Consider the following 19,328-nt stretch of genomic DNA (forward strand, 5'->3'; position numbering starts at 1 on the left):
AAGCACAGAGAATACAGAGTGTTGATGGGCTCCCTGGCATCTGTCTGAATGAATCTGTTTGTAACCTTGGTGTTGTGTTTGACCAGAGGCAAGTTTTGAACCAGACAAATAAGATATCCCACATAGTCACTCTTTGGCCCGATATGTCCATGGCAATGAAGATGCCAATCAACTCGGGCTCACTAATTTCATCTTTGTGGCATTTCTCAACTCCACCCTTGCCTCAGCTAGTGAAACCATACCTATGCCTTTGTTACCTCTATTGACTATTCCAGCACACTTTTGCCCAGGTTCCCTTATTTTACTCATGACAAATTAAAGGATATCAAAAACTTTTATCAGTGCTGCCATCAGGTAGAAGGTACAAGAGCCATAGGACTCACATCACCAGGTTCAAGAACAGTTACTACCACTGAACCATCAGGCTCTTGAACAAAAGGGGATTACTATACGTTGGTTGGTCCCCACAACCAAGTATCTCACTTTAAGGACTCTTTATCTCATTATCCCAGGTTCTTGTTATTTATTGCTTTTTAATTATATTTGCACAGTTTGTTGTATTCTGCACTCTGGTTGATCTTTCATTGATCCTGTTACAGTTACTATTCTATAGATTTGCTGAGTATGCCCACAGGAAAATTAATCTCAGGGTTGTATATCGTGACATACATGTACTTTGATAATAACATTTACTTTGAAGTTTGAATTCTGCTGCCCTTGTCCTACTTCCAGTTTGTCCATTACCTCTGTGTATTCTTAATCATGCCTCAATTTTAAAATCCTCTACCCTCCCCTCCTTTACCTTTTAGTTATTCATGCCCACTGTATTTCTCCAGTTGTAGAGCATTTGAACATCCTGGAATTTATTTGCCCTATGAATGGCCAGAAGTCTTCAGCTCTGAAATTTCATCCAGAACCTCTCCTCTTCTCATCTACTGAAAGAAAGCTTTTTCTTTAACAAAATATTGGGTATTTTCTTGCATGACCCTTGTAGCGGTTACCTGACAACAAACCAAAATGGCTCAGAAACTAAATATGGGGGCTGGTACTATATGATGTATTATCCAAAATAATGAGGTTCCAAAGTTCAAAAGAGTATGTTTGATCTTTTATTAAGAAATCAGCAAAGACGAACAATCTTGTAATGATAAAAAAACTAATGAAATAACCAGTAATGTTAGCAATCTTAACATAATAGCGAAATTAACATTCTTCAGTGGTCAACAAAAAAATTTCATCCCCGGCATCCTCCCTGGCTCTAACCAGACTAAAGTGAGTTTAGACAAAGTGTGAAAATGTAACTCTACTCATTCTCTTCTACCACACCCCAACCCATGTAACAAATTATCCATAATAAGTGTGCATTGAGACTGACAGAAAATAGATACTTGGCTCCTACAGATTTTGTTGGATTAGATTTCTTTGAAAACCTTCTAGTCTTTTCCCATGTAAATGGAAGTTGATGTTGAATAGGAAATAAAATGATAATGTACTGTATTTTAATGTAAGAGGGCAGGAACTGTTTTGGTTTTAAAGGATTTATGCAAAACAATGCCCTCATTCTGTAGAAATTGAACTACCTCAAAAAAACATTTATGATCTCACCCATCTATGCTATATGTCATTGGAGGCTTTACCTAAGTCCTGTCTTCCTCTGGGAAATAAAATGCCAGGATGAAGTGAGCTTTTCTTCTGCAAATTTATGCTGCTTTCTGTAAAAGAATACATAAATATTAAATATTTTATTCATGATAAGAAACTTCTCAGGAATAGCATGTGGTTCGATGTAACATTCCTCTCACCAGTTTGTGCAGAGAGCAGGAAAAAAAAGTGGATGGAGAAATGTACAGTATGTATTTAAAGAAACAATTTTGCCTTCAGTTGAAGTAAGTGGATCATCAAAAAAAAGACAAGTCTTTGCACAGTGGGTTGCAGTAAGATTATATAGCAGACTCACGTAGGCTCAATATATTGCCATAGCAACATTATTGGTGTAATTATCAAAAGGGGAACTGACAAAGTCAATATATCCTCATTTGTGTATGCAGTAGGTATTTTAATTGTCAACTACCTAATTTATTTTTCTTTCCCTTGTTCTCTATATTTAACATTAACGGGGCACGAAGTAGGATTTGTAGTTTCAGATTCTTGTAATGACTGAATTCAGTGAAATGGATCACTATTTTGGCTTTCAGATATATGGTGTAACTCTTCCTATACTGTTTTTGTACAGTTGTGACAGGCAGTTTATTACATAATAAGATGGATGCTTATTTTGTTCGCTCAGAAGGATAGAAGACCAAAAGGTCAAACTTAAATGCGCATCCCTAATCCTTGAAGGGACTGATGAATTCCAAATCAGGCATCTCATGGGAGTGAAGTGTCTAAAATATTGCTGAGGGTTTAGTCACATGAAGGAGAGACTAGATAATGATATTATATTTCTTTCCCGAAAGGACATGAGCAAACAAGATTTGTTTCATGATAATCTGTTGGTTTTTATTTCTTTAATGTTACCCCCAGCTGCCATAGTTGATTTTGAATTGTGTCTCCTGAGCTTCTGTTCAAGCCTCTGACTTACTAACTTAGCCGTGAACCACCATTGCCAATTCAGGAAAGAGTATAAACCAGAATAGCAGATTTTAAAATTCTTCAGCAATTAACTCTACTTAGTATAGTGCACGGAGCCTGGATTTGATCAGAGACATTTTAGTATAACTCCTTAAGTACACACTAGAGTAACAAACAAGAGCACAAAGATCCTCTACAGTTGCCAGCATCTGATACTTCCGATGAAGAAAATCTGTTACATGGCATCTGTGCATTTTCTGGTTTATCTTAAAGATGAATACTGATGGCGTTATCATATTAGAATTGAATTAGAATGGAAGACCACCACAGGTCTTCAAACCCAAGAGAGATGTCTTGAGGACACAGCTTATTTAGAGGCAATGTGATCAAGCTAACCTGAAGATATTTAAGAACAATAAAGTGTTCGCAGTTTTTGTACTTCATACTTTGTTCATTATCAATGAGCAATATGATACTTTTATATTATAAATTTTCCCCCAACACAAAGCATTACAAAAACAAAGTCAGTTATTGCATTTACAAATCTGTAAGTCAAAAAAGTCATTGTATTTTTCCTCAAAGCAACAAAACTAACTTTATTTCAAACTATAACTTATTGTCTATGAAACATTGAATGTAAAATTTTAAAGTCTTAATTGATTAATCATCATGACTCAGTTACTCAACAATTTTATGTAATCACACAGTAATAGGCCTTGCTGAATTTATCTTTTAATGATAATGTCACCACTGTGAACAATTAAAATGATGTTGGTTACAATATAATGTGAACTTGCTCATTTGCAAGTTTTTGTTCTGTGTTGCAGAATTTATCAACAAGAATGTGTGTGATACAAGTTATATTTTTCAGTGTATAACTGTATCATCATGGTTTGGATTGTCATATCTAGAGCACTTCCTTCCAAAAAAACTTCAGTCTATCATCCTGCCTTTCCATCTATCATTAATGATGAAAGAAACTGATTATTCTGTTGACAGCACTGCTATTTTCTTTCATAAATATCTAATAATGATTGTTATTGCTAACCATTCAATCATTATTTTAGCTGATTGATTAGAAATCTAATTACAGGTTATAATTTTCCTACCCCTCAGCAGTCATTATGAAGTTGATTGTTACATCTTGTCATAAATGATCCAGTAAGAGACACAAGTTTGTTTTTGTGGTGTTTTAGATGAGCTGTTAACTAGGACCCCTATCTTTTCTCATAAGGAAGCAAAGTTTCTGGAGTTTTATTCTATAGCAGTGAGCTATTCCTGGTGACCTGGTCAATATTTTAGGTGATAAATATCTTGTAGAAGAAATGATTGATTTAAGAGCCAAACAGAGTTGGAAAGTCGGCACATTCGACGTGGCGGGAAAGATCCAAAGCTTGATCGATTTAAGAGCCGAGTTGTGTTGGAAAGATTGGGTATTGGCCATAATGAAGCGGCAGAGTCTGAGCCTGTGGGTGAAGAATGACCAAAGGTTTAGGTGATTTAAGCGCTGGGCCAAATTGAAATGGTTGGGGCCAGAGGTGATAGACAGTCTGTGGGGTTTGCTCATTCTGAGCTGGACTGAGGCTGTGGCCTGCAACTAGTGGACCTCTGGATCAGCTACAGTGATGCCTAGCATTGTGAACTTCAGTTCTGAATACTGTTTGTTTGCTTTTATTGTTCGTACAATGTTTTTTTTCTCTCTCTGCCCACTGGGTGTTTGGAATTGTCTTCTTTTGTTTTCAATGGGTTCCATTAGGGTTCTTTGTTTCGTTGCGGCCTGTAAGGTAATGAATCTCAAGGTTATACACACTGTATATACTTTGATAATAAAATGCACATGGAACCTTTGACTGGCCGTCTTTGATACCTGAATTGAGGAGGCAGTTAGATTTCAGCCACATTGGTGGTTTTGGATTGTGTATAGGCTAGATCAGATAAGAATGCTGTTGAAGAGTCTTAGCCTGAAATGTCAACTGTTCATTCCTCTCCCTAGATGCTGCCTGTCTTACTGAGTTCCTTTGTGCATGTTGCTTAAGATATCTTCCTGTAGTGCAAAGCCATGCCAATTAGTAGGTTATTTAGTCATTGTAAATTGTCTCATGATTGGGTTAGGGTTGAATTGGTAAATTACTGGATGGCGCACCTTGGTGGGCTGGAAAGGCCATTTCCATGCAGTATCTTGAATAAAGTCATTATAACAGTGCATCAGATTCATGGTTGTTGAAGAAAGCAATTTCTTTTAATTCTACATTCAATTTTTAAAATCCACAGATGTCATTTTTGGCGTTTAACTCATGTCTCTGGGTCTGGAACTTGGGTCCAAAACTAGCTGCTGCTTCACTAACGTTACCGACAATTGTAGAATGATAAGTGGTCATCATTGCAATACAAAGTATTTCAATTCATGCTGCTGTCTGTAAGGAGTTCTCCCTGTGACTGTGCAGATTTTTCTCTGGGTGCTCCAGTTTCCTCCCACATTCCAAGGACATATGGGTTAGGATTAGTAAGCCATGGATATGCTTTGTTGGCACTGGAAGCATGGTGACACTTGCGGGCCTTGATAGACCATGGCCTCCTCTACTATGGAGATGAAGTCACACTCAGGTTGGAGGAACAACACCTTATATACTGGCTGGGTAGCTTCAAACCTGATGGCATGAACATTGACTTCTCTAACTTTCGTTAATGCCCTCCTCCCCTTCTTAGCCCATCCCTGACATATTTAGTTGTTTTTTTCTCTCTCTCTCTCTCTCTCTGCCTGTTCTCCATCTCCCTCTGGTGCTCCCCCCTCCCCCTTTCTTTCTCCCGAGGTCTTCCATCTCATGATCCTTTCCCTTCTCCAGCTCTGTATCACCTTTCCAGCTCTTAGCTTCATCCCACCCCCTCCAGTCTTCTATCATTTTGCATTTCCCCCTCTCCCCACTACTTTCAAATCTCTTACTATCTTTCCTTTTAGTTAGTCCTGGTGAAGGGTCTCGGCCCGAAACGTCGACAGTGCGTCTCCCTATAGATGCTGCCTGGCCTGCTGTGTTCCACCAGCATTTTGTGTGTGTTGCGTAATAATGGCAATGGCAAGCCTTTTGAAAATGATTGGATTTTACATTTGTATCTTTTTGTTACGGATATGCAAAGTTACCGCCATCTTTTTCATTTATCTTGCTTTCACTGGTCTATATAGTGTTACCAAGTTTATTTCTAGCATGGGATATGTTTGCCAAAGCACATAATACAGAAGAGTTTCTAAAACACAGTGTTAGGAATGCCTCTCATGTTTACTCAGTAAGAGTTTATTTTTAAAGTGGGTATTTCAGGAATTACGGTAGATAAAGCCTTGAGAACAATCAGATCTGCAACTACAATTCTACTGTCCCTCTACTTGAAGCTGCAGAACTTGGTCTACTCTGGAGTTTGGACCTGCAAGTTTCTCAGTTTATTTTATGTTAACCTTTTTGGTCTACCCCCTTTGTCTTTGTGGATGAGGTCTCGACTCCTGTCTGTCTGTAACCGTGGGTGAGGTTTCTCTGTTCTTGTTGGCGAGGTCTCATCGCCAGTCTCCCCCTCTGTCCCTGTGGGTGAGGACTTGTCATCAGTTTCCCTGTACATGAGGGCTTTGCTGTCGATCTCTTCCTCCCTCAGGGTCCTTGGGTGAGCTTTTGCTGCCTATTTTTCTCCTCCTCTTCCTCCCCCTGGGGAGGGCTCAATCCTAGTCTCCTCACCCTGTCCTTGGGATGGGCTCTGTCCCTGGGGAGGGGGGGGGGTAAATTCTTGTCACTAGCCTCTCACTCTTTGTGTGGGGGTTCATTCTCAGCCTCTCTTCATCCTTGGGGACAAGGGCATACATCCCAGTCTTTCTCTGCTTACGGGAGGGCTCGTCATCTTGCTTTACTCGGTCCCTTTTTGGGTGAGTGTTTGACTCTCAGCCTCCTACCGTACTTCCCAGACCCTACCTCTTCTCGCCGTCTCTCTGTCCCTATAATACTCCTCCTCCATCTCTGGGTACCCAGTCCCAATCCCCAGACTCTCTCCCTGTCCCTCAGGGGCGAGGGTTCGTCACCAGCTTCGACGCCTCGCTCTTCTGCGGAGTGAGTGAGGGTTCACTCCCAGCCTCCTCCTCACCGCTATCGCGGTCACCAGTGTACAGTACCTGCAGCCCGATGAGACGGTGGCTCCGGCCGGCGCTGAGCCCGTTGCTAAGGGCGGCCTGTCCCGGAGACGCCGGGCCTGCGGCTGTCCCGCACCGCCGGCCCGGCCAAGCGGTTGGGGCGCCTGCGCGGTCGTGGAGCCGAGCTGCTGCTGCTCTCCACGCTGGCGGGGGCGACTCGCGTCAAAGAGGAGCATCCTCCTCCTCCTCCCCCTCATCCTGCAGCTGCAGCAGCAACCACTCGCAGTCGGAGAGATCCTCAGCTGGCGATAAGATGTCAGACCCAGTCCCCAGCAGGGCCAAGAAACTTCGGCCCAGACTCCACGGCAGGAGCAGTCTGCAGAGCACCGAGCCCGTAGGTGAGTCCCTTCAGCTAAGGGTCAACTTTCAGCACTCACATAACCCTTTCTCCAAGCCGGAAAAGCAAACTGCTGCAGCGCCTGTCATTTTGCTCAACACTAATCGATTGCTTAAGTTGATATTTAGCTCTGCGCCTTTTCCTTTTAAAAGTAGCTTCTCTCCCCCTCCCCCGGCTTGTTTTTAGGATAACTGCTTCCTGTCAGATCACGGTGATGCCTGTTCTCTGTATTATAAGTGTGGACGGGGGAGGCGGAATTAGTCCACACTTAATGATAACTGGCATCTGTGCTTCAAAAAATATACATCAGGCAGTTGTCCTCAGGAATTAAATTAATTTTGAACCTGAAATCAGAGATGTAAGACATTAGTCCGCAATTACACATCTAAATCAGGTTTACTGATGTTGAAGGTTTAAAGCTTGTCCAAATCATAATTAAAGATATAATACGTTTGATCCATAATCAAAATGATGATAGGTGTTTTCTTTCCTCATTTTCTAATGCACTTTGGTTTCTAACTGTTCATTATTTATGCCCAGTACTAGTTGTATGTTTGTGCTTTTAACCAAATGCTTGATTTATTGTTCAGTTGTATTCCCATTAGTGCCATAATGACTTTTAATTTTGGAGATGGATGAGTTTAAACAGTGTCAATTCTATAAAGCAGTTTATGACTCAGACTTGAAAGCATTTGTGAATATCATAGAAGTGCCTCATTATGAATTCCCCCCCCCCCAAATACCTATTTTATATAACAGATCTATTATAAATAACTATATACAAAATGCCTTCAAATCTGCTGCTTGTAGTAAAGCTCAAAGTAAGAGCATATTCACAAAAGGCAAAATGAATTATTTTAATGAGGAATATTGATGTGCCAGATTTGAAACTTTAAAGATTGGCAATTTGTATTAAAATCTAAAATAAAAAGTAACAAACTGTCAGAATATTACAGATCAGGCATAGAGAATAAAACAGAATTACTGGTATTGTTTTGACCTTGCATCAGAATGGACCCGGTCATTTGAAGTGATTTACCCTCCTCATGTTCTGGTGTATTCCCATTTGATAGATCATATGTACTTAGACAGCAACTTTGCATTTAGGCAGGGCTGATGAAGCAAGCATTTTGACAAATCACAGATGACAGAGTCAGGACAGTAATGCCCTTCATGAGAGGTTGAGTTAGGGAATTAGATCCCTAACTTGAGGCCAAAACTGGAGGAGCACAGAGATGTTGGAAAGTTACAGGGTTGTAAGCACTTCAAATGGAATTATTTAAAAGTAACTTATCATTTAGTGATCTACACCAAGCTTAGTATTATTAACCATGAGGATTATTGTATTGCATAATTTGGATATGTTTTGATATTGGAAAATTACAAAGTTCCGCTCATTGACCTTGTGTTAATCTGGTCAGATAATCAGTGTTAACCTTTTACTTTAACATAAAAAAAGTAGAATACTAAGTGACAAGAACGCTAAGATTTTGACATGGCTCCATTTTTAACTCTTTAGTGGAAGCAGCTTGTTGAAAATTTTCATCATTCAAAAGCATGAAATAAGATAAATATCAGTGGGTTGTTATTTACCCTTCAGAGGAGTGCACCATTTTCCCCTAATTGTACATCCAACAGCAGTGATCAGCTACAGGGGTTCCAGGAGATTATCCTGCTTGACACCTATTAGAAAATCTGCTCTAGCATTACCTTAGCAAATATTTGTCCTAAGTTTGACTGAATGTTTAACCTTGTCCATGTCCAATGGCATTCAGTATACTTAACAACAAGGGAATCTTCTTGGAGTACAATTTCAGCTTCGAAAATGATTCCTTTTGAAATTAACAGAAACGGTTCTCAGTCTGATGATGAGGCCTCTGTCAGGGTTGGACATGGATGTTGCATCCTGGCTGTCAATGTGCACTATGACATGGAGAGCAAGCCGTTACCCATGTAGTAAGCTCCCCCTCTCCAGGCATCTGATGATCCCAAAGGAACAGCAGAGACAATTTGGCACCAGCAATGTCGCAGGAGTTGCCTGTGTTGAACACAATGTAGGACTGCTGTAGGGACTTCAGCTCTAGATTTTTCCCTCTGTGTTTTCTTCCGAAGCCTTCCCCATGAGTGAGTATAGCCGCAAGGCAGCGGAGATTTGAGATCAAAGCTTTTCTTCTCCTAGATGAGCTTCCAACCACGGCTGACAAGCTCCATTTGTCCGAACCGACTGGTTTTAAGGCACCAGTCCTGTCCCTTATCTTGTCAGTAGAAATGGTTCTGCCGGGTTCAGTAGCTAAACTGGCATATTACAAAGACTGCTAAATGGAGAGGACCTTAGCATTTTGTGAAAGACCTTAAAAATCTGTTGCCTTTGCTGGTTTTCATGTAACATATTGGAATCTACTGGGCTACTACAAACAGATTTCATTGTATTGAAAAATGTAGTGGCTTCAGGTTTCACAAAAAAATCTATTTGTTCAGTCAAATAGAGCATTTGCAGATTTCTGCATCCTTGTTTATGGGGCTTCATTTTTAAATTAATGCTGCTTTTATTTAACAAACTGTTCATTTTAAAGACTAGACAATAGTGCTAAATTTAGGCCTTTAATAAATTTGAACAAATTATGTTGAAATAATTTGTTGGAATTATCCATTTAAAGTATTCATTTCCTACCCATACTTTTACCAATTATTTTCCTCTGAACCAGGAGTTCCAAACCTTTTTTAGGCCTTGGGCCAATACCATTAACAAGGGGTCTCTGAATCCCAGGTTGGGAACCCCTAATCTAAACAAGTGTGATTGTTCAGTAATTGTGCATGACATCCATATTTAGAAAGCAGATGTTTCAATAAACCAAGGTCAACATTGCCAGATATTGGCAGTTTTATTGATGTTAAAAGTCAGGATTTGGTTTAAAAACTTCAGGTCCTAATATAGGCCCCTAATACAGGAGCAACATGATAGCGCAATGTTTTACAGCATTGGCTGTAAGATTGGGGTTCAATTCCCACAGCTGTCTGTAAGGAGTTTGTATGTTCTCCCTGTGACTGTGTGGGTTTCCTCTGAGTGCTTGAGCTTCCTCCCCCATTCTAAAGACATATGGTTGAGGATTAGTAAGTTGTGAACAAGCTATGTTTGCACACTTGTGGGCTGCTTCCAGCATATACTTGCACTGTGTTTGTCATTGATTCAAACACTGGATTTTACTGTATGTACTGTATATGTGAGAAATAAAGCTAATCTTTAATCTTTAAGTTTGAGTTGGTATAGGGTCTAACAAGTGTTCACTGTTGCTGTAAAATTTAACATGTTCCTTTCCTTCTCCTTTCCCACCCACCCCCACCCCCACATAAATGGTCTAATAGAGAAATTCCAGATTGTTTTGCATTGGCAACAATGAAAGTTGCAGATAACATTTGTTTAAAAAGGTTGCATTGTCAGATAAATGCCAGTTACACATTTCCTCATTTATTGTAACTCGTGGCTGTACATGACAAAGTTACCAGTCATTTAAAAAAATCTACTACAGCACTTTAACTTAGTAAAAATATGAGTGGTCATTGTTCAGTTTGTTCATTATTGCCAGTCCTTCATTTGGATGAACATTCAGCTGGTGTAAATTAGCAGGAAAGTTCTTCATTAGCCAGGAACAAAATGCATCACTTCATATTTCTGCAGACTTCCTGCATTTTGTTACCATACTTCCCATTTCTTTCATCTATGTTGTACTTAGAAGAAACATAGACATGAAATATAGAAAATCTACAGCACAATACAGGCTCTTCAGCCTACAAAGCTGTGCTGAACATGTATCTAGGAGTCTCTTAAAAGACCCTTTGGTATCCGCCTCCACCACCGTCACCATTCCACACTCTCACCACTCTCTGTGTAAAGAGAAAACTTAACCCTGACATCTCTGTACCTGCTTTGAAGTACCTTAAAACTGTGCCCCTTCTCATGCTAGCCATTTCAGCCCTAGGAACAAGCCTCTGACTATCCCCACGATCAATGCCTCAAAAACATCTACATCTAAAACCAACAACAAAACCATTGGTGTGAACTGTAGACAACAGCTCATTGATTTGGAACATTTCTCTGGCTAAATAGTTGCTCTTGTGTTTTATGGCTACCTTGCTATCTATTCTGCTGTTCGCCCAGTGTATAATATGCTGACCTTAAAAATAAATACTTTATTGATCTGGAGTGGTATTATTGATTCTTTTGTTAGAGCAGCAACATTTAAAAACACACTAGGCAGTGTGCCGACTTAACTAATAAAAAATCCAGGATAATAACATACACAATGATAATTTACCAATGTGCAATAATGCATGAAATAATAAATCAGAGTCTATTGTACTATGATGTGTGTTCTGTCGCATAGAGATGAACTGTTGTATATGCTTACCGCATTTGGTAGGAAAGTACTTGATTGCATTCTCTTTTCACTTCAAAGAATTCTTCTAAAGTCAAGTGTATCCCTTTTGAAGTCTGCTGATGACACTTTAAAATCTTACAAGAGCATTTAAATTTTGATTGTGTAGTTCAAGCAGTTCAAATTATATGTAGTATTTTAACTCGTCTTATGCTTTTCCTGAATAATGTTAAAATCGCCTTTATATATTTTCTTTTAACCTTTTTTTCTGACTCCTTCCTATTTGGAGAAGGTAAAGTTATAAGTGGAAATAGCTTATGAGCTCACCTGCTTGTCCTTAACTTAAAGCATTGTGAATATTTCAATATAGTACACTGTGCTGTAAACAAGTAAGCCTTTAATCCCCCAAATATTGAAAATTCTCAATGAGGATGTGATGACAGAATGCTTTATGGATACTTGATAAAATACAAATGCTTGAGTTTAGTATTGAATAACCTCTACGCGTCATTTGCAAATGTAGCTTATGTCAATATTTGGCACTACATACTGCAAGTTTAAAAATAGGGATTGAAAGAAAATCCAGCTGGTACTAACAAGCTACTGCTGCTGGAGATGACTATTGTTAAGTCTATTTAGAATGTTCTTATTTGTATGGAAAATTTTTGCAGTTGATTATCTCTATTCAGTGGGATTGGATTTTGTATAATGATGCTGGGGTATCTTTTTATCCCTTTTAATACCAGCTGGATGAAGTATCCTTAGTTGCCAGCTATGAGGTTCTCAAAACTGATACTGTGTATAGTGGCATTCAGAGGAGAATTGTTGTAACAATGTAGTAATCCTCGAAATACGATCTGGATTTACACTGTTTCCAATGGCCTTTGTTTAGAGTAAATAAATACATTTCTGTGCAAAAGTCTTAGGCACATAGAGCTCGGGTGCCTAAGACTTTTGCACAGTACTGTAATTTTATGTATTGCACTGTACAGCTGCCACTCAAAAAAATTTCCTGACATAGGTGAATGATAAACCCAAGTAAATCAATTGCAGTATATGTTTATTGAATAGATTAAAAATCATGCCAAAACAGAAATAATATATATTTTAAAAAGTGAGGTAGTGTTCATGGGTTCAATTTCCATTTAGGAATCAGATGGCAGAGGGAAAGAAGCTGTTCCTGAATTGCTGAGTGTGTGCCTTCAGGCTTCTGTACCTCCTCCCTGGGGTAACAGTGAGAAAAGGGCATGCCCTGGGTGCTGGATGTCCTTAATAATGGACACTACCTTTCTGAGACCCCACTCCTTGACGATGTCCTGGGTACTTTGTAGGCTAGTACCCAAGATGGAGTCAACTAAATTTACTACCCTCTGCAACTTCTTTCTGTCTTTTGCAGTAGCCCCCCCCCCCCCCATACCAGACAGTGATGCAGCCTGTCAGAATGCTCACTATGGTACATATTGTTATACCTGCAACCCCCTCCTTTCTGAGAATCACAAGATCACTGTTGGGTTGGGTCAGGGGGCCCAGGAAATGAGAGAGAGACGTGCGGGATGTCTCGTTCCCCCGGCGATGTAAAGCTACGGGACATGGCCATTGTCTCCGGAAGGTGAATTTTGTGGATTGGAGACTGTACTACGTGGACGCCCTCAGGCAAAGTGGGCTGGTTGAGGGAGAGATTGCATCACCCCCAACCTGATTGACATCTACGACCCTGTGAGTCAGAATAAAAGAGGGTCTGTGGGAACAGCCCCTCAGACGCACCAGAAGAAACGCTAGCACTTCCGGTGATAGCGGGAAGCCATTTGAAGGAGGCCACGTGCGTTCAGTTCCGTTGCCTGGGACTGGTGGCTTGTAACACGGAAAACGGCTTTTAGTTAACAACGGGGGAACCAACTCCCCGACTCAACGGATTGACATCATAAAAGACTGGGCAAGTTTAAACCATCTCTTTCTTAAACCCAAAACGCTGCAGCTTGAACAAACTAACAGTGACTTTTATATTTTCATCGGACAATACATTACACCCTAGACAATGATAGAGCTATTTCTTATTGGTTATTATTATACCCGCGCTTTTAGATTTAGAATTGACAATGTATCTTATCTGTATGTTTGCATTAATCTTATTTTTGTGCCCCTTTATCAATATACTTTTAAAAATAGTACGGTCAGACTTCAACGGACCCAGTTACGGGGCTTCGTAACAAGTGGCGTTCTCGTCTCGGGATTTGACACCAAATTGGGAGGCCAGTGAATCGGGCTTGTAAGTCCAAACTTGGATCTGGTTAAGCGGGTAGCCAGACGGGAAACCAGCAAAGATGGATGTGGGTGAATTTATAGAAAACCCGACTCTGGAGGCGCTGGAGGCGGCCACCAAATCAGACTTGATAAGTTTGGCGAAGGAGTTAAACCTCGCAGGGGTGAAAAAGCGGGAGGTGCGAAGGGCAATAACTCAGTATTATATTGGGAAGAATGTTTTTACAGCTGAGGTATTGGAAAATATCCCTGAAAAGGTACCAGATAGTGGGACGGCTCAGTTAGAGTTGGAGAAATTAAAGTTGGAACATACAATTAAGTTAAAGCAGCTGGAGGCAGCTGAGAAGGAGAATGAACAAGCCGAGAGAGAGAGAGGGAGTATGTGCTCCAGCTAAAGGAGTTAGAGGTGAAACAAGAGCATGAAATGCGGTTAAAACAGCTGGAAGCAGCTGAGAAAGAGAAACAGAGGAAATGTAACTTGGAAATGGAGAAGTTATGGCAAGAGCCACGAGTTCCGGGGTCAGACCGAGAGGAGCGGTTCAATGTTAGTCGAGAGTTGAGGTTAGTACCTCCGTTCGAGGAGACGGATGTTGATAGTTATTTCTTGCTTTTTGAAAAGGTGGCAGTGAAGCAGAAGTGGCCCAGAGGTCAGTGGGTGGCGCTGTTACAAAGTGTCTTAAAGGGGAAGGCACAGCGGGCATATACGGCATTGGCCCTGTAGGAGGAGGAGAGTTATGACAACGTAAAGGCGGCCATTCTCCGGAGTTAATGAGCTAGTACCTGAGGCGTATAGACAAAAGTTTAGAAATTTAAAGAAAGGGTGGAATCAGACGTATACCGAGTTTGCCTATGAGAAGGGTGTGCTCTTGGACTGTTGGTGCACAGCAGAGATGGTGGCAGAGGATTATGGGCGTCTCAGGGAGTTAATTCTGATTGAGGAATTTAAATGTTGTGTTTCGGAGGATATCCGGATGTATTTGAATGAGAGGCCGAGTAAGTCCATCTCAGAATTTGCTAGGTTCGCAGATGAATATGCCCTAACCCACAAGACAAAGTTTTCCTCGAATAAAAGTGCCCAGAGAGACCATGGGAACGATCGAGAAAGTCCGCTGGCTGAGGCAGAGGTCTCGCCGGGAGCTAGTGGTAAGGTTGAGGGGGAGAGGCCAGACGGCCAGAGATTTCCGGGCTTGACCTGTTTTAATTGTGGAAAAGTGGGACATATTGCATCGTGGTGCTTTGCTCCAAGGAAAGAAACAGGAAAGGGGAAAGCAGCAGTCCCTATCGGATGTGCCGTGGTAATCAGTAGATTGACAAGAGAGCCCCGGGTAGACAGAGTACGAGAAAGGTCTGAGACTTGTCTGTCACACGGAACCGTGTCTGTGAGGGAGGGAGACACACCAGTTCCTGTATGGATCTGGAGAGTCACGGGGGCTGAGCAGTCATTGATCAGCAGTAAGGTACTCGTGTTTGGTCGCAAGAGGAGAATGGTAGTTGTGAAGGGAATAAGTAAAGGGACAGAAATGGTGCCCTTACATAAGGTCATTATGGATTGTGAGCTGGTATCTGGACCAGTTGAAATAGGGGTGCGATCAGAATTCCCGAGAACTGATGTGGACGTCCTTCTCAGTAACGATTTAGCAGGTGGTAAGGTTTGGGCAGCCATGACGATGACAAGCCGGCCGGTGAGTGCTGCAGCCCCACCCCTAGATTCCAAGATCTATCCCGCAGGCGCGGTCACTCGCAGCATGTCGAGAGAAGCAGCTGAGAATGAGAGCAGTTTAAATCCGGCCAGTTTCGATTTGGCTGAGACGTTTCTACCGACCCTGTACAGTTTAGGGGGTGGTAAAACGAAGAGTAGTAAAGGGAAAGAGGGTAAGGGAGAGGAGGTAGATCTGCCCTTAGCGAGCAGAAAGGTTCTAGAGGCAGAAAATAAAGATGAGGAACCGCTAAAGCAGTTAAGAGGTCTAGAGTTGGACAGGGATGATCTGTCTGGTTTGGCAGAACTGTTTGAAGAAGTTGAAAATTCTAAAGGTGGTCCCGATAATGAAATGAGGGCAGTCCTAGATGAAAAGGGTGCCCTTGTCTTGAAGAAGTCTGCTGGGTTGGCAGATGAGGTTGTTTCAGCCCATGGGGTTGCGTTTACTCCGGAAGGGAGTTGCCCAGAGAGTAACTGGGAGGATCGGGGGAACTTAGAATTTGAAAAGGGTACAGGTATTGAAAGCCAGGAAGAGGCCAATGTCCCGTTCGAGTGTGTCCAAGATGGGGATGCACGTGGTACTGAACCTAGTAACAGAGCTCAGAAAATGTCTGAGGTATTTGATTCAGTGGAACGAGACGGCCGTCCTTGTGGGTCAGATAGACTTGGTTCAGTGAAGAAAGGGTTAACCTTGGTAATTGTGGGAAGTGAGAGTTCCCAGGTGTTTGTGCTTGAAGGTGTGTTAAAAGTTAATGCAGAGCTCAAAAATGGGGAGGTAAATAGTATTATTGAAGGAATGGAAAATCTGTAGTTCCCAAATCGAATGAAGAAATTTTAAACCCTGCAGATCGCTTACAGATTAAGCCAGGAGATGACGCCCCCCCCCCCCCCACCGTGCTATTGTTATTCCAGAGTGTGGTGTAAAGGCAGAATTTGAAATGCTGCTTGAACAAAGAGTTCGAACTGAAAACACATAGCCTGAAGGGTCCTGACGAGAGGGCTAGCCACCTGTGTAAAATTAAAGAGTTGGGTGGAAATTCAGAAGATGGTCTAAGTTTGGGACACGGTGTAGATAAAATAATTCCTATGGAAAAAGCAGGCGAGAGTTTATTTCGCCAAAGTACCCCAGCTCCCCACATGGGAACTAACCGGAAAAGAGGCGACGGTTAATGGGGACGCCATTTTTAAATAGCAAAGCTGGTTGTACGGGATTTCGACAAAGCATGTGAATAATAAAGACAACCCCATGGAAGCCTGCTTGTTAAGTTTGAAAACAACCGAAAGATTAGTATTTACATAAACTTTTGTGGATGCACAAGTAAGCTAAGATCACAACTCCTTTGTTTTGTTGCTAAGGGGAGGAAATAAAAATAGGTGGTTATTAAATTGAAGTCTGATGCTACAAGACTTTAGTAAGGTACAAGACATTGAGATATTAAAGGAAGTGACACTGTAATCATAAACTGTTTAGATGCTGAATTGACTGTATAACTGTATTCCTCTGTAGTGAAAAGGAGAAGCTTTTGTAATGTGTTAGATTCCACAATCCTGTAAGACTCTGTACTACTTCGTTTTAACCACTGGTAAAAACGCGTTGAAGAAAGGGGGTGTTATGCCTGCAGCTCCCTCCTTTGTGAGAATCGCAAGATCACTGTTGGGTTGGGTCAGGGGGCCCAGGAAATGAGAGAGAGACGTGCAGAATGTCTCGTTTCCCCAGCGATGTAAAGCTACGGGACATGGCCATTGTCTCCGGAAAGTGAATTTTGTGGATTGGAGACTGTACTATGTGGACGCCCTCAGGCAAAGTGGGCTGGTTGAGGGAGAGATTGCATCACCCCCAACCTGATTGACATCTACGACCCTGCGAGTCAGAATAAAAGAGGGTCTGTGGGAACAGCCCCTCAGACGCACCAGAAGAAACGCTAGCACTTCCGGTGATAGCGGGAAGCCATTTGAAGGAGGCCACGTGCGTTCAGTTCCGTTGCCTGGGACTGGTGGCTTGTAACACGGAAAACGGCTTTTAGTTAACAACGGGGAACCAACTCCCCGACTCAATGGATTGGCATCATAAAAGACTGGGCAAGTTTAAACCATCTCTTTCTTAAACCCAAAACGCTGCAGCATGAACAAACTAACAGTGACTTTTATATTTCCGTAGGACAATACATTACACCCTAGACAATGATAGAGCTATTTCTTATTGGTTATTATTATACCCGCGCTTTTAGATTTAGTATTGATGATGTATCTTATCTGTATGTTTGCATTTATCTTATTTTTGTGCCCCTTTATCAATAAATACTTTTAAAAATAGTACGGTCAGACTTCAACAAACCTCTCTATCTTTGCTGGTAAGTGACCCAGTTACAGGGCTTCGTAACAATATATAGAAGTTTTTTTGAGTGTTTTTGTTGACATACCAAATCTCTTCAAATTCCTAATGAAGTATAGTCACTGTCTTGTGTTCTTTATAACTGCATCAATATGTTGGGACCAGGTTAGGTCCTCAGAGATCTTGACACCCAGGAACATGAAACTGCTCACTCTCTCCACTTCTGATCCTTCCATGAGGATTGGTATGTGGTCCTTCATCTTACCCTTCCTGAAGTCCACAATCAGCTCTTTGGTCTTACTGATGTTGAGTGCCAGGCTGTTGCTGTGACACCACTCTACTAGATGTTATATCTCACTCCTGTACGCCCTCTTGTCTCCATCTGAGATTCTACCAATAATGGTTGTATCATCAGCAAATTTATAGATAGTAATCGAACTATGCCTAGCCACACAGTCATGGGTATAGCAAGAAAAGAGCAAGAATGGGCTAAGCACACATCCTCGAGGTGCACCAGTGTTGATCGTCAGCGAGGAGGAGATATTATCACCAATCCACACAGATTGTGCTCTTCTGGTTAGGAAGTTGTGGATCCAATTGTAGAGGAAGGTACAGAGGCTCAGTTTCTGTAACTTTTCGATCAGGGAATCTGGGAATGATGGTGTTAAATGCTGAGCAATAATGGATGAACAGCATCCTGACATAGGTTTTTGTATTGTCCAGATGGTCTAAGGCTGTGTAAAAGTCCATTGAGATTGCTTCTACTGTAGACCTATTGTGCTGATAGGCAAATTGCAGTGGGTCCAGGTCCTTGCTGAGGCTGGAGTTCAGTCTAGACATGACCAAATTCTCAAAGCATTTCAAAGCAAAAAATTCTCAAAGTGAGTGCTACTGGGCGATAGTCATTGAGGTTGCTCACGTTATTCTTTTCAGGCGCTGGTATAATTGTTGCCTTTTTGAAGCAAATGGGACTTCTGTCCGTGGCAGTGAGAGGTTGAAAATGCCCTTGAATACTCCTGTTAGTTGGTTGGCACAAGTTTTCGGAGTGACTGCAGCATACTCATCCAGGTCTGAAGATGAATCCCTGAATTCGGTCCAGACCACCGATTCAAAGCAGTCCTGTAAGGGCTCTTGTTGCTTCCCTTGTCCATATCCTCTTGGTCCTCACTCTGCAGTGTTCAGACTCTGCCTATATTCAGGGAGTAGAAGTACAGCTAGGTGATAAGACTTCCTGAAGTGAGGGCGTGGAATAGCACGGTAGGCATTCTTGATGGTGGTGCAACAATGGTCCAGCGTGTTGTTTCCTCTGGTTTTGCAAGTGATCTGTTGATGGTAATGGTTCAGTGATTTTTTTTTTTCCCAGACTGGCCTGGTTAAAATCCCCCAAAACGATGACGAATGTGTTAGGGTGCACCATTTCGTGCACATTGATCCCATTGCTCAGATCATCTAAAGCCTGATTGACACTGGCCTGAGGTAGAATGTATACCACTACCAAAATGATCATGGAAATCTCCCTGGTAGGTAAAATGGTCAGCACGAAACTGCGAAATATTCCAGATCTGGTGAGAAGAATTGGTACAGCCCTGATATTTTTG

At 41.6% G+C, this 19,328-nt stretch overlaps 1 protein-coding gene across 3 annotated transcripts in view; it reads left to right on the forward strand.

Annotated features, from left to right (window-relative positions):
- Window positions 1-19,328, forward strand: part of LOC132381023 (AMP deaminase 2-like) — a 167,468-nt gene that overhangs the window by 19,351 nt on the left and 128,789 nt on the right. For 2 of the 3 annotated variants that reach the window (XM_059950116.1, XM_059950117.1), the window contains exon 1: window positions 1,705-7,071. The exons of the other annotated variant lie outside the window; for it this stretch is intronic. In XM_059950116.1, coding sequence (XP_059806099.1) covers window positions 6,726-7,071 — 346 coding nt within the window. In that variant the 5' untranslated portion in view covers window positions 1,705-6,725. Of the gene's footprint in view, window positions 1-1,704; window positions 7,072-19,328 lie in introns of those variants that run through there. 3 annotated transcript variants of the gene reach the window in all.

Source organism: Hypanus sabinus, chromosome 25 (assembly GCF_030144855.1).
Source record: "Hypanus sabinus isolate sHypSab1 chromosome 25, sHypSab1.hap1, whole genome shotgun sequence".
NCBI lineage: Eukaryota > Metazoa > Chordata > Chondrichthyes > Myliobatiformes > Dasyatidae > Hypanus > Hypanus sabinus.